The sequence below is a fragment of the Terrapene carolina genome, unplaced genomic scaffold (genome assembly GCF_002925995.2).
Source record: "Terrapene carolina triunguis isolate 2854851 unplaced genomic scaffold, T_m_triunguis-2.0 Scaffold85, whole genome shotgun sequence".
NCBI lineage: Eukaryota > Metazoa > Chordata > Testudines > Emydidae > Terrapene > Terrapene triunguis.
This window is the reverse complement of record NW_020664436.1, coordinates 4,766,238-4,782,959: the sequence shown is the minus strand read 5'-3', so window position 1 is coordinate 4,782,959 and position 16,722 is coordinate 4,766,238. Positions and strand designations below refer to the sequence as shown.

General features: G+C 39.9%; 1 protein-coding gene across 1 annotated transcript in view; it reads left to right on the top strand.

Moving 5' to 3' along the window:
- DNAH8 (dynein axonemal heavy chain 8) overlaps positions 1–16,722 on the top strand; it is a 525,323-nt gene that overhangs the window by 224,503 nt on the left and 284,098 nt on the right. Inside the window, exons 28-32 of the mRNA XM_026649503.1 lie at positions 3,660–3,895; positions 7,552–7,656; positions 8,239–8,352; positions 11,173–11,235; positions 15,557–15,657. Of these exons, the coding sequence (XP_026505288.1) occupies positions 3,660–3,895; positions 7,552–7,656; positions 8,239–8,352; positions 11,173–11,235; positions 15,557–15,657 (619 nt within the window). The remainder of the gene's footprint in view (positions 1–3,659; positions 3,896–7,551; positions 7,657–8,238; positions 8,353–11,172; positions 11,236–15,556; positions 15,658–16,722) is intronic.

Below are 16,722 nucleotides of genomic sequence, written 5' to 3'. Positions count from 1 at the left end.
ATGTATGGGGCTGTGACCCAGATCGCCCGTTTGCCTCCCTGGCTTTTTGGTACACTTGCCTGAGCTCCTTGATTTTTGTACGACACTGCTCTGTGTCCCTGGAGTAGCCTCTTTCCGTCATGGCCCTGGAGACTTTAGCGTATGTATTTGCGTTCCTTTTTTTGGAACGTAGTTCTGCCATAACAGATTCGTCTCCCCAACATGCGATGAGATCCAGTACCTCCCGTTCGGACCATGCTGGAGCTCGTCTGCGAATCTAGGACTGTGTGATCTCTTGTGATGGTGGACTCTGCATGGTTGCCTGTGATGGTGGACTGTGCTGATGGTCACCTGTGGTGATGGTGACCAAACAGGAGATGAAATTCAAAAGTTCCCGGGGCTTTTCCTGCCCACCTGGCTAGTGCATTGGAGCTGAGAGTGTTGTCCAGAGCGGTCACAAGGGAGCATTCTGGGATAGCTCCCGGAGGCCAATAACGTCGAATTGCGTCCACAATACCTTTAACCCGGGATTGCGATCTTGATTTAAGCGCTACTCCATTTGCTGAGGTGGAGTACAGAAATCATATTAAAGAGCCCTTTAAATCGAAAAAACTGGTTTGGTGGTGTGGACAGATTCATTTTTTTTTTAATTAACTCAGCTAATTCCGAAATAACTGACTAGGGTAGACCAGGCCTAAGACTGGAATTATTAACTTCCACCCCTTCTTGTCCCTTGAAGACCTGGACTTTGCAGATGATCTCGCTCCCCTATCACATAGCCAACACCATAAACAAGAAAAAAATACCTGACTCAATACATTCACTCAGCAAATCGGACTGGAAATCAACCACAATAAGACAGATGTCATGCACTATCACCATCACCAGTATGGATAGAGGATCACGTTCTCACCAATGTAGAAACATTCACATACTTGTGCAGCACCATCAGCCAGGACAGTAGAACAAGCCAGGACATCCGGAACAGAATCAATAAAGCCTGGAACACCTTCAGGAGTTTAAATATAGTCTGGAAATCATCAAATACAACACCAAAACCAACTCAAGATTTATCAGAGCTGCGAGCTTTCAACACTATTTTATAGCGCAGGATGCTGGGGAATAACAAAGTATGACATGTCCAAACTGTCTTCATTTCATACAAACTGCCTCAGAAAAATGCTCCGTATATTTTGGCCCAGAACAATCTCAAATCAAGACCTGTGAGCACCATCATTGCCAGGAGGCGTTGGAGATGAATTGGCCATGTGCTTTGGATGGAAACTGATTCCATCACCAGAATAGCAATAAGATGGACGCCTGAAGGCAAGTAAAAATGAGGCTGCCTGAAAACAACATAGCGAAAAGCTGTGGAAGCTGAGCTGAAAACCCTGGGACACAGCTGGGGAACCATTGAAAGGCTTACCAGAAACAGACCGGAGTGGAAGAGCTTTGTCACTGCCCTAAACGCTAGAGGCATAATGGATACTAATTAACTAACTAACCCCTCTATCCGTGTAGCGGATTTACCTTATGCTTGTGTGCATATCATAAAGGAAGAGTCAATGCAATAATCTGTTTCTGCTATATGTGGATCCACAATCATATCCAAACCCATGGGCCATATCCTCACCTGGTATAAATGAGCCGTAGATCTATTGACTGCAATGTTCAAAATAGCCTTCTGATGACAATCACCTCTGCTATGAAGATCTTTGTGAAAAAGATTCAGTAGAACTTCTCAGTAGGGAAAGAACCTTGCTTAAAAATCAAGTACTTTTCAGAACTTAACTAGAGTTCATAGGGTGAGAGGTAAAGTTCTGCCATGGATCAGAAACTGGCTAAGAGACAGAAAACAAAGAATAGAAATAAATGGTTGATTTTCATCATGTGGAGTGCCACAAGGTTCCATATTGGCACTGGTATTTTTAAATATATTTATTAATCTGGGAAACAGGTGAGCAGTGAGGTGGCAAAGTTTGCAGACAACAGAAAATTATTTAGGTTTATGAAGACTGAACAAGAATGTTCAGGAAAAAGATCTGGACATTGTGGACAGCCAAATGAATGCCTCTGCTTATATGATCAGCAGCTGTAAAAAGAACCTAATAAAATATCAGCATGCATGCATGAATAATGGGATTGAAAATAATACTGAAAACTTTACAGTGGTGTATATATAAGTCAATGGTAGGCCTCACCTGAAATATGGTCTTGAGTTCTAGTTACTCTACTTAATATATGAGGTGGATGAGGTAATATCTTTTATTACATCAACTTCTGTTGGTGAGAGAGACAAGCTTTCCAGCTACACAGTACTCTTCTTCAGGTCTAGGAAAGGTACTTCGAGCATCACAACTAAATACAAGGGGGAACAGATTGTTTAGCAGGAGTATTTAGCTCATATTCTAAGGACCATTCGAGGTACAGTGGGCTACCTTGTCATTCTAAGGTCCTGGGACCGACACGGCTATAAATACACTACACTATACACACACATATATGTATATAATATAGTAGAAATAGAGGAAGTGAATGATGGGGCAAAAATAATGAATTAGCAGCCTGGAAAAAACTTCCATATACAGAGAAATTGAAAAAGTGGGACTATTTATTTTAAAGAGAAAATGAACAAGAAAGGACAGGATAAAGATATAATGAATGGTTGGTATAGAGAAGGTAGATTGGACACTTCAATTCATCTTTTTGAATAAGGGACATTCAGTTAAATAGAAAGATAGCAAATTTGAACTCATAAAAGAAAATATTTTTTGTGCAATGATCCTGAGGAACTCATTGTCACAAGATATTATTGAAGTTAATAGCTTGGTAGGATTAAGAAAAACCTGCATTATGTATGGACCACAAGAACATTCATCATCCTTGGTTCAAAAATGTAAGCCTCTTTCTAGAAGTTTTATCTATGATCACCAACATGCCCTTTCAAATTCAGCTGTTTAGTGCTCGGATGAGAACATTTTGGCAAACACATAATAGAAGAGGAAGTAACTTATGTGCAATTCTTGTTTTATGAACATAATGATTATATTAGGTTAGCAATTACTCATGTTTTATCGCTAGAGTTCAGAAGTATTGTTTATTGAAATTCTTATTTGTTCCAAAAATAATCAGTAACTGAAGCAGTCGTTGGCTCTTCTGCTTCTCTGTTGTGTGTGTGTGTGTATTATCTGCTTATGATATGATGTAACAATTCAAATTTTTAGTTGTGGCGTATTCCAGATGCAGTCATGTAAAAGAGTATAGGCCCAAGATGCCAAATCCTCAGATGATGTAAATCAGTTTAGCTTCATTGACTTTAATGAAGCTATACTAATTTTACATGAAAAGATGATTTTGTCTGTGAATTTGAAATGATGCAGTATAAGTGAATAATTTTCTCCTTTTGTTAGTTGTCTTATATGTTTGTTCTTTTACTGAGATAAACTTATAAAGATGCTTTAAAGCTGATAAAATGTACAAAGAAACCAGAGATTAAGTGAAATAACTTTTAAATGATTATGAAACAATAGAATGAAGTAATTCAGTTCACTTTATATAGTAATTTTTCTGACTATAATTATATTTTAAAGATATACACATGATTCTTTTGTATAAGTAGTGTAGTTGTCTTCAGAGCATTAAAATTTAGATGCAATAAACTATTGGGTTTTTTAAACCAGCACCATTGAAACTCGCTTTGTCGATTGAAGCCAAAGCATGGAAGATGCTACTCTGTCGTTACTTAAATGAGGAATATAAGAAGAAAATGACAGACATGATATCATTTATAACTGAATATTTGAAGAAATTATCTCGACCTATTCGTGACTTAGATGATGTCAGATTTGCAATGGAAGCTTTGTCTAACATACGTGACAATGAAATACAAATGGATATGACTTTAGGACCTATTGAAGTAAGACACTTCTTAATTTTTATTGTTTTGGAATAAAATAATTTATTTAGAATTTGGGATTTTTTAAATAAACTCGGAGAACCCTAATGATGAGTATATGTTCCTCCAGTCTCCACTTTGAGGGATGGGAAACAAAATACTTATTTCTCCCCTTTTACCTCCCTGCAGCAACACTTTTACTGTTCTTGATATTCACCATCCTAGTCCTACTCCTTTTTGTATGCATAGATAGAGCCTCCTGCAATCTTATCTTTCTGCCTTCCAGATTCCCTGCACAGAGCCACTTTTCATTTAGGAAGTCACAGTACATTGTCAGAGGAATATACATAATTTTTCTAGTGTAAGTTCTTTTAGTTTTCCCAGTTTTTTAATTTCTTTTTTTTAAATTATCCATCTTTTGTGGAAGGAGGGAAAAGGCTAAATGCTGACATTTTCCATTCTGAAGACTAGTTATACTACCATGATACCAGAAAGATAGTGGTTAAATATTTCAAATGATTACAAAAGTACAAAAAGAACAAATGTAAAGGCATAGTCAGGAAAAGCACATGTCAATATAACAAAGTTCAATGTGTACCTGGTGTTGTACCTTTAATTTTGTCAGTTAAAATAGACTGAGTCTTTCTTTCATTGCTTTCTTTGATGTCAGTAGTTCTCTATGTTGGATGTCACTGACATTAAAGAATAAGAGTATTTTCAATATCCCTACAAACCTCAGTCCTCCGTTCATGGACAGGTTCACAACCGCTATTAAAAAAATAAAAAAGCACAGAAATAACAAAAAGTACCATATTTCAGCATTCATTTATGCTGTTTTTGTTACCGCCTTTAACTGGTTGCTGTGTTATATGTTGTCTGCCTAGTTTGTAGATACTTTGAAGTAGGAATTATATCTTTCTACAAATCTATAAAGCACTCCACACAGTGCTGACTGTATACAAATAATGTTAATAATGTATGCCTGTCAGGGGTTATGTTTCATTTTCATATCTCTAGTACTATTCTGTCAGGATCATACATAAAACAGGAAAGGCCTTCCACTGGTTTAGTGCATTTGTTGAGATTCTCTTGTGCTTGTTTGCTGGATATTGATGTTAAATTCAAATAAGGACTTTCTATATTAGGGAAATTTGCACTGGTATAACTGCATATTGTGTTCACAGTGAAAACCTAGTATTGCACGTGTGTCTACACTAGGGGTTTGCACCAATGTAACTGTAGGGATGTAGTTACACTGGTGCAAATTTCCCTAATTTCGACAAGCCCTGTTCTAGTGTCTGTTTTTCAAATTAGGTATACAAGTCTGTCAAGGCTGATTCCCCACTCTGGCACTTTGAGTGCAGAAGGTGGGGGCCCGCAAGGATTCTAAAAATTAATACTGGCCACTTCAACCTCCCAAGGTTACAGCTTTTCTCTGACCTTGGATGGGTAGATGCTGCCACCACCCAAATGCAAACCCCTTGAAACCCAGGAAGGCGCACTTGGGAATTCCTTCCTGTGGGGTACCCTCAAGCCCTTTCACCCCCCCTCCAGGGAAGAGCTGAGAAAGAAAACAAAGTAAATTAGCTGTTGCCCCCAGCTAATTAAACAACATATGCACATACCTCTTAGGACACCAAAAATCCAATATTGTTATTAAAAAAAGGTAAATTTTATTAAAAAACAAAAAGGAAGAAAATACATCCGGCACTTAGGCTTTTGCTAGATTTAAAAAACACCCACTTACAACAATTAAACATCAAGAATAACCTTCTAGAGGTCCAGCTTAAAGGTTACAAGCAAAACAAAAAGCATTTGGGGTTAGCACAGAGTAGTCCACAAGCCACTAAGAAATAAACAGAAATAAACCTAATCACATCTTTCTAAACAGTCCTGATCTACTTACATATCTGGGTTGTTAAATAAATAGTTCTAGATATGATCTGATGATTTTCATATCTGGCCTTCAGCTTCTCAGAGCATAACTGCTCCCTGTTTCCCTCTTTCCCGGAGAACCACAACACACAGACAAAGGGAAGTTTTGTCCCCATTTTAAAAAGTTCTAACCCTCCCATTGGCTCTTTTGGTCAGGTGCCCACTCCTTTCCTTTTACCTGTCCGCTTGTTAACCCTTTACAGGTAAAGCAAATAGAGAACAGCACCAAGAGGGATTTTATAGCCAACTGGCTGGCTGGGTGTCCATAAAAGGAAACTACCATCTTGTTCCCTAGTGGGAATCTACCATGCACCCAGTTTTCTACCAGTTCTTGTGACCTGTACGCTGTATGCAAACAATCATACAGATGGTGAACCACAATGATTATAGTACAATAATAAACTCTGATAGTAGCAGCAGTGTGCAACATGTCTTCTAGTATAGCCAATTCATGTTGTTATAAATGTGTGGGGAAAATGTTGCTGAATCTGATGAGTATTTATTTATTTTATTTTAATAGCTCCAAATGTGTCCTACATACTTAGAGAGGGGTGTAAGGATAAGGTCCTGACCCAAAGTGTTTACAGTCTATACTATAGAGTTTGCTAACATGTAAATTCCACTCACGTCAATGGGATTACTGACATGAGTACGTCACTTTTAAATATAAATATTTTCAGGATTGTGCCCTAAGTGGAAAACATATAAACCAGGAATGTGATAAAAACTAGGATATAGAGCAATGATAATTAGCAAGTTACTTGTTAGTTCATGTTTGATTTTTGTCCCCCTTACGCCCTCATTGATTTAATTAATGCTTTGTTGAGGGGAGGACAAGTCTTCATAAGCCTTACTGAAGTGTGGGTTAAGGGAATACTTAGAAGAGGAGATGGTGTAGGCTTGGGCTGAGGTACGAAGAGGTTTCCAAGCATAGAGGATTGCAGGGAAGAAAGAACTGTGTATTCACAGGCAGTCGTAAACTGCAGTGAATGCACGCTACAAGTACACAACAGCAAGCAAGTGGCTTACATACTTCACTCAGCCTTTTGTCTTGGTTATAATTTTTCTCTGCTCGGTCATGAACCTTAAACTAAACTAATTATCCCATTTTCTCCTTTAAATAATCTGTGCCCTATTCCTACAATGAGGGTAGTAAACTAGAGAATATATAAGCTGCAGCATTAACAGAACCAAACTACATAAAAAATCAAGCAACGTTAGCCTCATCCTAGCATTATTATATGTGAAAGCACTTGATAAATCAGTCTGAACATATTGCAATAACATTCCTTGTAAACAAGGTGATACAAAACCTCTGAAATATGCAGTGTGGTGTTGATAATCATCCAGAGTTGGGAACTTTTCTCAAAATGTACATGTATATCCATATAGTATACAAATTAATAATCTACTTTGAAAAAAATGTAATTAGCATGAAAAACGTGTTATATAATAATACATTTTTAGGCGGTTCTGTGAACATTAACACAGGCAATGTCTAGTGTTTCTAAATTTGCCTCTAATATTTTACACAGCTCTGCTCATTACAAGATTAGCTGTATCTGTTGTAGTCAGAGACTGGCTCTTCTTCATCCAAACCCCTTTTTAAAAAAAACAACAACAAAACATAAATTTGGGGCCTAAACTAAGTTGACTGTATTCTTTTAAAGTATATTTTACAAACTTTGTATTCCTGCAAATAAATTTGAATTGTATCATAATTATTTTTTCTTCTTTTATAGGAAGCCTATAGTATTTTAAATCGATTTGAAGTTGAGGTGACAAAAGAGGAATCAGAAGGAGTTGATACACTTAGATATTCTTTTAACAAATTACAGACCAAAGCTGTAAGTATCTGAAACTGTACTTTTTCTACTACTCATTAGACGATAGTATGAGTCATTAGGCTTATATGAGAGTAAGAGACTAATACATAAGCTGTACTGCTCCAAGAGTAACCAATATAGGAATTGGTCACCTCTTACAATGATAGTGAGAAAAATAAGTTACTTCCCACATTTCATAGTGTCAGAATGCAGCTAAATCCTATCCTTTTGTTTTGTCCTTCCCTAGTACTTTTTAAAAAAATCTCTGAATATGGATGAAATTCAGGTTTTGTTCTGTAGTAAGTTAGTTTAGTTGTTTTGACCACTCTGAATTTTTTAAAGATGAGGAAGTTACAGCATCTTGTAAGAGAATAATGCTTTGAAGGTGTTAGGGTTTTTTGTTTTGATTTTTTTTTAATCTCTGTTTTCATATTTAGCTGTCTGAATAAAAAGCTATTTTTTGTCCAATGCTTCTGTAGTTTTTTTAATGTAACAAATCAACTTAATTATATAGAATTGACATCCCTTTCTTTATTAGTATTTTTAAAGAAATAACTTTATTTAAATAATTTATTAATAAATGGACATTAATTTATATTTTAGGTCAGTGTTCAAGATGAGTTGGTTCAAGTTCAGCCAAAATTTAAGAGTAATCTATTGGAGTCCGTTGAAATTTTTCGTGAAGATGTGGCAAACTTTGACACATCATATGACACGGTAATTAAGTTTGGAAGTTATCTATTGGACTTGTGGTTCAGTTCCTCAGGATATATGGCTTGCAGCAGTTGGGTACCAAATTTTTGATCTGCTGAGTTGTCCCTATGAGTTCCTGAGGGCATGGTAACCCAACCGACCTTCTGTCGTAGTTACTAGGTCAGCTAAGCTTTAGATCCCTTTTAGTCCTTCTTAAGTGCACCCCTCAGATGATAAGCCTGCCTGCATTAATCTCTCTCAAGGGTTGAACCACGCAGTTTTACCACTCTTAATCTTCATCTCTGGGCTGCACCCCTGCTATCTGTCTATCTGACAGACCCAACTGAGTTTGGCGCCTGTAAGACTTTTCTCTGGGAGCCTGTGACCAACAAGCTGAATAATGTGACTCAAAAACAATTTCTTCAAAATAAAGTTTTATTTATTCTTTCACCCAAAGATATAAAACAAAAAAGGCCTATATGCATTTTCACACAGCTCTTGTTCCTGGACACCCACCCGGCTGCTGTGTTTGGGTCCCACATCCCTGGGCACCATGTGCTTTAAGCTTCCATTGGTCTGAATATGCTGCAGCACTGCCTCTTTCCTTGGTCTCAATGGCACACTTCCTGTGCATAGACTCTCTGTTATCCCCTCTTGGAAATGTATCTTCACAGCCCAGCTGGCCTCAGCCCCAGGATCAGTGTTGTGTCTCCTTTCCTCCCCACACAGATCTCCCAGTAGTTTAACCACACCATCTCCCAGAACTCCAACCTTGTGGGCATTCTGGGCTTACAATTTAACTCTTTAGGAACACATGATAGGTGAAGCATATAACACAGACAAAGGTTTCTAAACACAATTACTCCTTGCTTTAGATAGCAAAAAATTTATACAGATCCAGTCATAAATAATAAATCCCTACATGCATTTCCTCACTTCATTTTCATTACCACTGTGGAACATGATCTGGGCTTAGGTCAGAGTTTCTAGGGTGTTCAGGATCCACTTCCGGCAGTTCATGGCTTCTCCTCCGAATCCTGGAGTCTCTCTGTCTCTCCTCCAGGTCAGCTTCCTTTGATGTTGGCTGGTCCCATACTCAAAAAAGTTCTCTATTCTATGAAAGCATGCTCAGTTTACTTCTGCCCCTTGCCCCAAGCTTCCTGAATCCTGAGTGTGATCTGTGAGTTCTCCTGGGTATATAAATCCTAGCATTAACGCCTGACTTCTTAATTCTGATGTTTAGGAATTTTCCAGCCTCCAAGCCCTCTCCCAGACAAACATAGACTAACTGGTTTCCCAGTTCTGTTAATCCTCCTTAGCATACCCATTATTCAGTCAGAGCACAGTTAGATACGCCGTATTGGAGCATCTTCCAGGGTAACATGAGATGATCGCTAAGGGTATTGTCTCAGCATTGACTCCAAGCATTTTCTGATGCTTCTGACTTCTTTAGCAAGTTCAGTGGAGACTGCAATTATGCTTCATTTGTGAAGCTATCCTGATTTTCACCAACTAAAGATCAGGCTCTATACCTTTTATAAAGGATTGGTCTTAATGATCAGCTCATTTTTTCTCATATTACTGAGGGTAACATTTTCAAAAGCACCTAAGTGACTTAGGAATAGATGCGAGTAACATTTTCTGAGCTGAAAAATGCAAATTCGTGGCAACAAAAATGCTTTGTGAATTTGTGTTGAATTTGGTGAATTGTTTTGGTCGGAAAAGAAAATTTGGAAAAAATCAAAACATTATGATTTTTGAAACAAAATTACCTTTGTTTAGAAATTTACTTCAATTTTATTTTAAAAAGGGTAGACTAACTTAAAAACAGAATGAAATATTTCATTTTGGGTCAAACAAAATGTTTTGCTTGTGTCAAAACAAATTTTTTTGACTATTTTGGAACACTGAAAAATGTAAAAAAAAAAGAGGGTTAATTTGGGTCAACCTGAAATAATTTTTTGTTTTGTTTTTTGGTATGACCAGCAACTGAAAAGTCAGTTATTCACACATTTCTGTTTAGGGGCCTATATCCCACTGATTTCATGTAAAGGCTTTTGAAAATTTTACCGTGGGTCTCATGGATGAGTCTCAAAGGAGAAATATAATTCTAGCTCTTTGAATATATTGCCTTCTCTGTTCTCCTTCCAAACTTCTTCAGAGAAGTGGGATTTAAGCAGCGGAAAAAATGAAGGCTGTTGTGTCACCAGAGCCCTTTGTTTCTTTGCTTTAATAGTCATGGGGGATGCTTTCACAGCCCTAATGGGCACTGCTTTTTTTTTAAGTGATTCCAAGCTCTGTGTCACAATGGGTTTGCATCCCAAATGCAGATCTACAGAGTCAATATACTTGAAATACAGTTACTGGTATGTTAATCTTTCTATCTTCCTCCCTTCCACTCCCAACACCTCAAGTTATGCTTAACAAGAAATTATGTGCAGTTCTAATACATACCAGTGAAAGTAAGCTCTGTGAAAATAAAAACAATACATGGCAGATTGAGTATTCTGTAACTCTGATTATACCTTTGATAAAAGTAAAGAGTCGCCTCAAGTCACTTTTTGGGCATTCTTGCTTTATTCTTGACAGTATGAAAATATGCAGAACATGAAAGTATATTATCTACTAATAGCAAATTTGATTAGACTACAGAAATTTCTATTTTATCTAAAATATTTTTCCTTTGATATACTTTTGTAACTCTTTTGGCATTAGTGGGATTTATGGACACACTTCACCTTGACTATTTAAACAATTTTGTATATGCTGATGGTTTGTAAATATAGAATTTGCCTTAACACACTTGAAGAGTTAATCACTTTGGTTAAAATTTGTTTGCTTTAGGAAGGACCCATGGTTCCAAATACACCACCACAAGAAGCCAGCAATAGGTTACAAATATTCCAGGTAAGAAAAAAATTAGTTTTGAAATGTTAAATTGAGAGTCATAGTTGTGAATCAAAATGAGTTTAGAAAAAGATCCATTACTATCTTTGGAACACGGGAATTGATGGACAATATTGAGCATTACTCTGTAAATTACTTAGATCATAAACTCTTCAGAGCAGGGATTTTCTCTTACTCTGTGATTATACAGCACCTAGCACTATGGGCCCTGTGGTCAACTGGGACCTTGAAACACTGCTGTGATGCAAATAATAACAACAAGAAGAAAAACTTAATTTGTTCAGTGTGTTTTCTACAGACATTTTCTGCATTAGAAACAGAAATTCTCAAGGGATTTTAGGGATTTATTTCTGCAGCAAAGATACACAGTTGATATGTACCTTTGCTTCATTCTGTTAGTCACAGTCAAATGGCTGTATGCCTTTTCTTCAAAATCAACACCTCTAGCTCCCTTAAAGTTTTTGTTTCCTCATTAGACACTTGCTGCCAAGCTTGATAGTTTCCTAAAACCAATTTTCACTTGATGCAACAGTGTTCATCTGTCTCTGCCGTGGTCCGTACCCTTGACTGGAAGGACTGAAGAGAACACCATCTGCGCTCCCAACTCCCTCACCCTTAATCCCAGAGCCCTGTAGTTACTTCTGATCTGCTGCAGGACATACCTCGCAGTATCATTAGTGCCCACATGGATGAGTAGCATGGGGTAGTAGTCAGAGGGCTGGATGATCCTCAACAGTCCCTCCATAGCATCTCGGATACGGGCCCCTGGCATGCAGCATACCTCCCGGGATGCCATGTCAGGGCGACAGATGGGTGCCTCTGTCTCCCTCAGAAGAGAGTCTCCAACCACCACTAGCCTATATTTCCTCCTGAGAGTGGTGGCTGTGATCCTCCCAGCCTTGGGGATATATGGCTTCTCCTCTTCAACCTTTCGGGGTGATTCCTCATCACTCGTTGCCAGGGCAGCATTAACGGTTCTTCATCACCATGGTGAGTGAGTTGGGAGTAGGGGTGGAGCACTGCCTGCTGCCAGAAGTAACCAGCAGCCAGTATCCTCCCTGTACCAGAGCCTTATCCTCCTTCCCCGGTGGCATGACAGCAGTCCTTTCTAGCTGGATAGCTTCCTCAGCCTTGGAAGTCTCCATATGAATACTGTCAATTAATTGTTTAATTACAGTTTTTCCATGCATAACAAAAAACATTAGAACAGACTTGATAAAGGTATATTGAAACCTAATCATTTATCAAGTCTAAAGGACCTAGGTAAAGCCTTTCAAACCTCACTGCCTAAAACTGGGCATCTCAATTGGCCATCTTAATAAAGATAAGAAGGTTTTCAGTGGTGCTGAGCACTCACAAAACCTCTGAAAACCAGATTGCTTTTTTGTGTGCTCCTTAATATACAGTTCGGTGTCACATTTAAAATTTGTGGACATCACCAGATGAGTGTGAGACAAAGATGGGGCATGCACAACAACACCCAGTAATTGCCCCGGGTACCTGACTCATGCATGTACACAGAGCTGTGTTGCCGCTTGCTCCTGTTATCTGTCTGGGCCAGGCGGGAGGCGAGTGAGGTCAGAGCTGGGCTGAGCTACCTGGATTTGGGGGAGCTGGGACCTCTCTGCACAGAGCAGGCAGAGCTCCCTACCCACCTTGCCTCGGAGGGCCCCCCCGGGGCTGAGCAGGATGCTCGTCTTGAGGGCCCCTGCATGCTGGCCTCTCCACTGAGGCTGCCTTGGATGGGGCTGGTTTAGGAGGCAATAACAATGGGAGTTTTTGCCTCACTAGCAATGGGATTGAGCCCTCCTATTCATTTCCCAGTCCCATTGGGACCCTCAGAGCTCCACCCAGTCTGCTCAGGACCTTACTGGAAAATTTCATGGAGCAAGCGGGCTCCAAGCCATGATCCAGCCACTCGTCACACTCATGCTTAGCACAGATCTAGTGCTTTGCTGCCAGGGATCTCAAAGTACACTGTAAATGGAAGTGGATATTGCCATCCCCATCTTATGGGAGGGGAAATAGAGGCACAGAGCAGGGATATGATTTGCTCAGGGTCACCCAGCAAGTCTGTAACAGAGCTGGGAATAGAACCCAGGAGTTCTCTCTCTCAGTCCCTCTGCTGTAACCACTGGCCCAAACTCCTTTTCCAGCACGTGTGACCTATGCCCTTCCAAAATATCCCTCTCCTAGGCTGCAATCCTGCTCCCCAGGAAATCAATTCCCTAGCTCCCATGGGGGCCAGGTGTCTACATGCTTCCCTTGGGCTGGGGTCTGCCTTGTAGGGGGCTTTCCCCTGCCTGGTGGCTGGGTCCCTGGGACGCTGCGTGTGGGCACAAAGCAGCCTGGTGAGCACAGGCCCTGTACAGGGCTCAGCCAGCTTTAGGAGCCAAGCGTGCTTGGCCTTTGTGGAGCTATAAATGAGTCAAGGCCACTTTGCGGTGTGGCCCGTGACCTGGAATATGGTGAGAGGGGGTAGGGCCCATGAGCCACGGGGCTTTCTTGCTGGGTGCAACAAAGCAATCCAACTGCAGAGAGCGGCTGGGCAGCCCGGGAGCATCTTCCCCAGACTCTCTGCTGCCTCCTTGCCCCATGTGCAGCTTTGCCTGTTCCCCCCTCCTTGCCCTATGTATTGCCCCGCCTGTTACTGCTGCTCCTCCCCACCTGTCGCTCACCCCCTTGCTGCCCTGCATGCTGCTGCCCCTCTCCCTGCCCCTTCTCTTCCTGAAGACCTGTTGCTTGGGCTGTTGCCGCTCTCCCCACCCATTTTGTGGGTGCCTGGACTGTTGTCCGCCATCCCTGCCATAGGTACCACCCCCTTTCCTGCTCTGCTTGTTGGAGTGCTGGAACCTGGCTCACCATCAAGTGACCCAGCCAGGTCATGGCACTCGGGTCTCTCCAGACACTGCTGGATCCAAGCAGGCCTGGGAGCAGAAAGCAGCTCTTCGTGGCTCCAGCCGCAGCTGCTGCTCTTCCCGCCCCCTCAGTGGAAGAGGCCGGTTACTACAGGAAACCGGACTTTTAGCACAGTAACTGGACGCTGCCAGGTTTTCTTTTCGACCGGACATTCCGGCTGAAAACCTGACACATGACTCTATTGCCAACTGTGTTATTTATTAGCAATCCCAATGGACCTGGCACTTTGCAAGAGTTTTCCTTCAGGAGCCTGTGGAAAGCAACAATATGCAGTGAGATGGAAGCAGTTTCTTCAAAACAAAGCATGGTTTATTTGCTAAAAGATTCCCATCACTCAGAGAAAAAGATGTAAGATAACAGACTTCTGTGCATACTGTGTCACCTATGCTTGGCATTCCCTTCAAGCCCCTAGGTAGACATGGGTTTGCCTTGGTGTCCGCTGTTCTCTTGAGGACCAAATTACAGTTTGTCTGCTGCAGATCCCTCACTCCCAGTCGGTGTCTCTGGGTCAACCTGTAGCTGCTGAAAACTCCCCCCACCCCTCCTTTTCTGTAGGGCATGTCTTTTAATAGATCAGTGTTTTGATGTTAGATTCTCAGCCTTGGCAAACAGTCACATTGCCAGGGTTGGAACTGAGAAGTCCCTCTTCATGGCTATAAATGTAACTATTGTGTATGAGGGGATGCTTCTTATCTAGGCTACTGGTTATCCTTTTCTACTTTCCTTCTCTACAACCCCTCTTGACCTAACTATGCATTCAGGCAAGGTAAACTGAAAGGCATATATTAGTAGTAAAAAGTAATACAAATATTTTCCAATTCTCCATACTTATAAAATGGTAATTACCAGAATCACTCATCCTTCCTTTTTTAAAATTGATTCTATATTTGCTTTTCACCAGTCTTCTGGCAGTACACTTTGCTTGACAAGTTATATAATTCTGGCTCTATTTAATGGTTTTTTCTAGTTGTGTCCACATCAGCTAATACAATGTTTAATTTCTCCTGACTGTATAATATAATGTTGCTTTAAGTGCACATCCTTTTTTATAAAATATTTCTTCAGATCTTTGTTGTGCACATTTTCTCTGTTTAGCTGGAGCATCTGTAATATTAAATGAGACAATGTTTTTAAAAAAATCTGTTAAATTGTAGTCTGCCCCTATTGTGGCATTCCTTGTTGACACTAGAAAAAACACTCCCCACTGTAGGTAGAAATTGAACAGGATTTAAAATCAAATGTATGTCCTTTGGAGACCAAAAGATGTTACTAAATATTTCTTTGTATACATACTGCAGACTTAAGATAGCTTTATAATTGGACAGCAGTTTATGATAATTAGAGGATCTCTTAGTTATTAAATGTATATCCTGTTTGCATTTTTAAATCTTAATTTGATCAGGCCAATTTTGATGAACTCTGGAGGAAATTTGTCACTTATTCATCTGGTGAACAGCTGTTTGGATTACCTGTCACAGACTATGAAGTTTTACATAAAATCAGGTAATGGAAAATAGAGCTATCTTCAAGAACGTGTTAAGTATTTTAGAAATGCTGGAGTGAATTGAAAAAGGGCATTTGTACAAAAGTATATGTACTTATCCCATCATTTCTGGCAGACCTTATGTGGTATAAAAGAGCAGGGTTCTTGCAACTCTTAGCAGAGGGAGGAGCATGAACTGAGGTATCTGAAGGAAGGTGAAGACCAGCTGTGGTCTGGAATTAGAATGGAGTTGGAGCTGCAGAGTCATGGCTGACTGGGTGCTCTGTCCATGGAGTGGGACTGGCTGGAAGTAAAACTGCAATTGGGCTCTAACGTGGTACTGACTGGAGCCAGGAAGTGGTGTTTCAGTTGGGGAGTGAGGAATGACCAGGGTCTGGGGCCAGGCAGCAGGGACTAGCTGGGGATTCAGAGATGGAGACAGTCTGAGGGTTTGGGGAATTGGTATGACTGGGGAAATGATATAAGTATTGCATCTAGTCCAGGAAAAAACTTTGCATGCCTGTCACAGAAAGTGTAGAACAGTATTCAGGCTTCCTCTGGATGGCTCAGAGGTTTTTGCAGCTGTAGGTTAAATTAAAAAAACCAAAACAATCCACGAAGGGAGATTACAACACACAATCTTTGTTAACTTGAAGGTAGGATTTCATAGTACAATTTAAGAAAAGATACACCATTAAACATATCTGTAAAGCCCCAAAGTATTAAAAACCATAGCAATTCAAAACTAAAGTTACACAAACAATTCTGCCACTATTTTTAACACTCAGTACATATACACAGACCATTTAACACCCAAACAACTTTAACTTTGGCCCTGTATCAAAATCCAGAGGATCAGATCCTCAGCAAGTGTGAATCAGCATAGCTCCTTTGAAAGATCAGGTCCAGAAACTTTAAAACCTTACCCTTATTCATACAATTGTTCTAAAAAGTTGGCTTTCATAGAATTCTAATTATAGTATATTGAACTCACCCATTTCTCTGTGTTTGCCTGTTTGATATTTGTACAATATTGTATTGTATAGTCTTCTATTTACTCATTCCTTTATATTGGAATAATATGA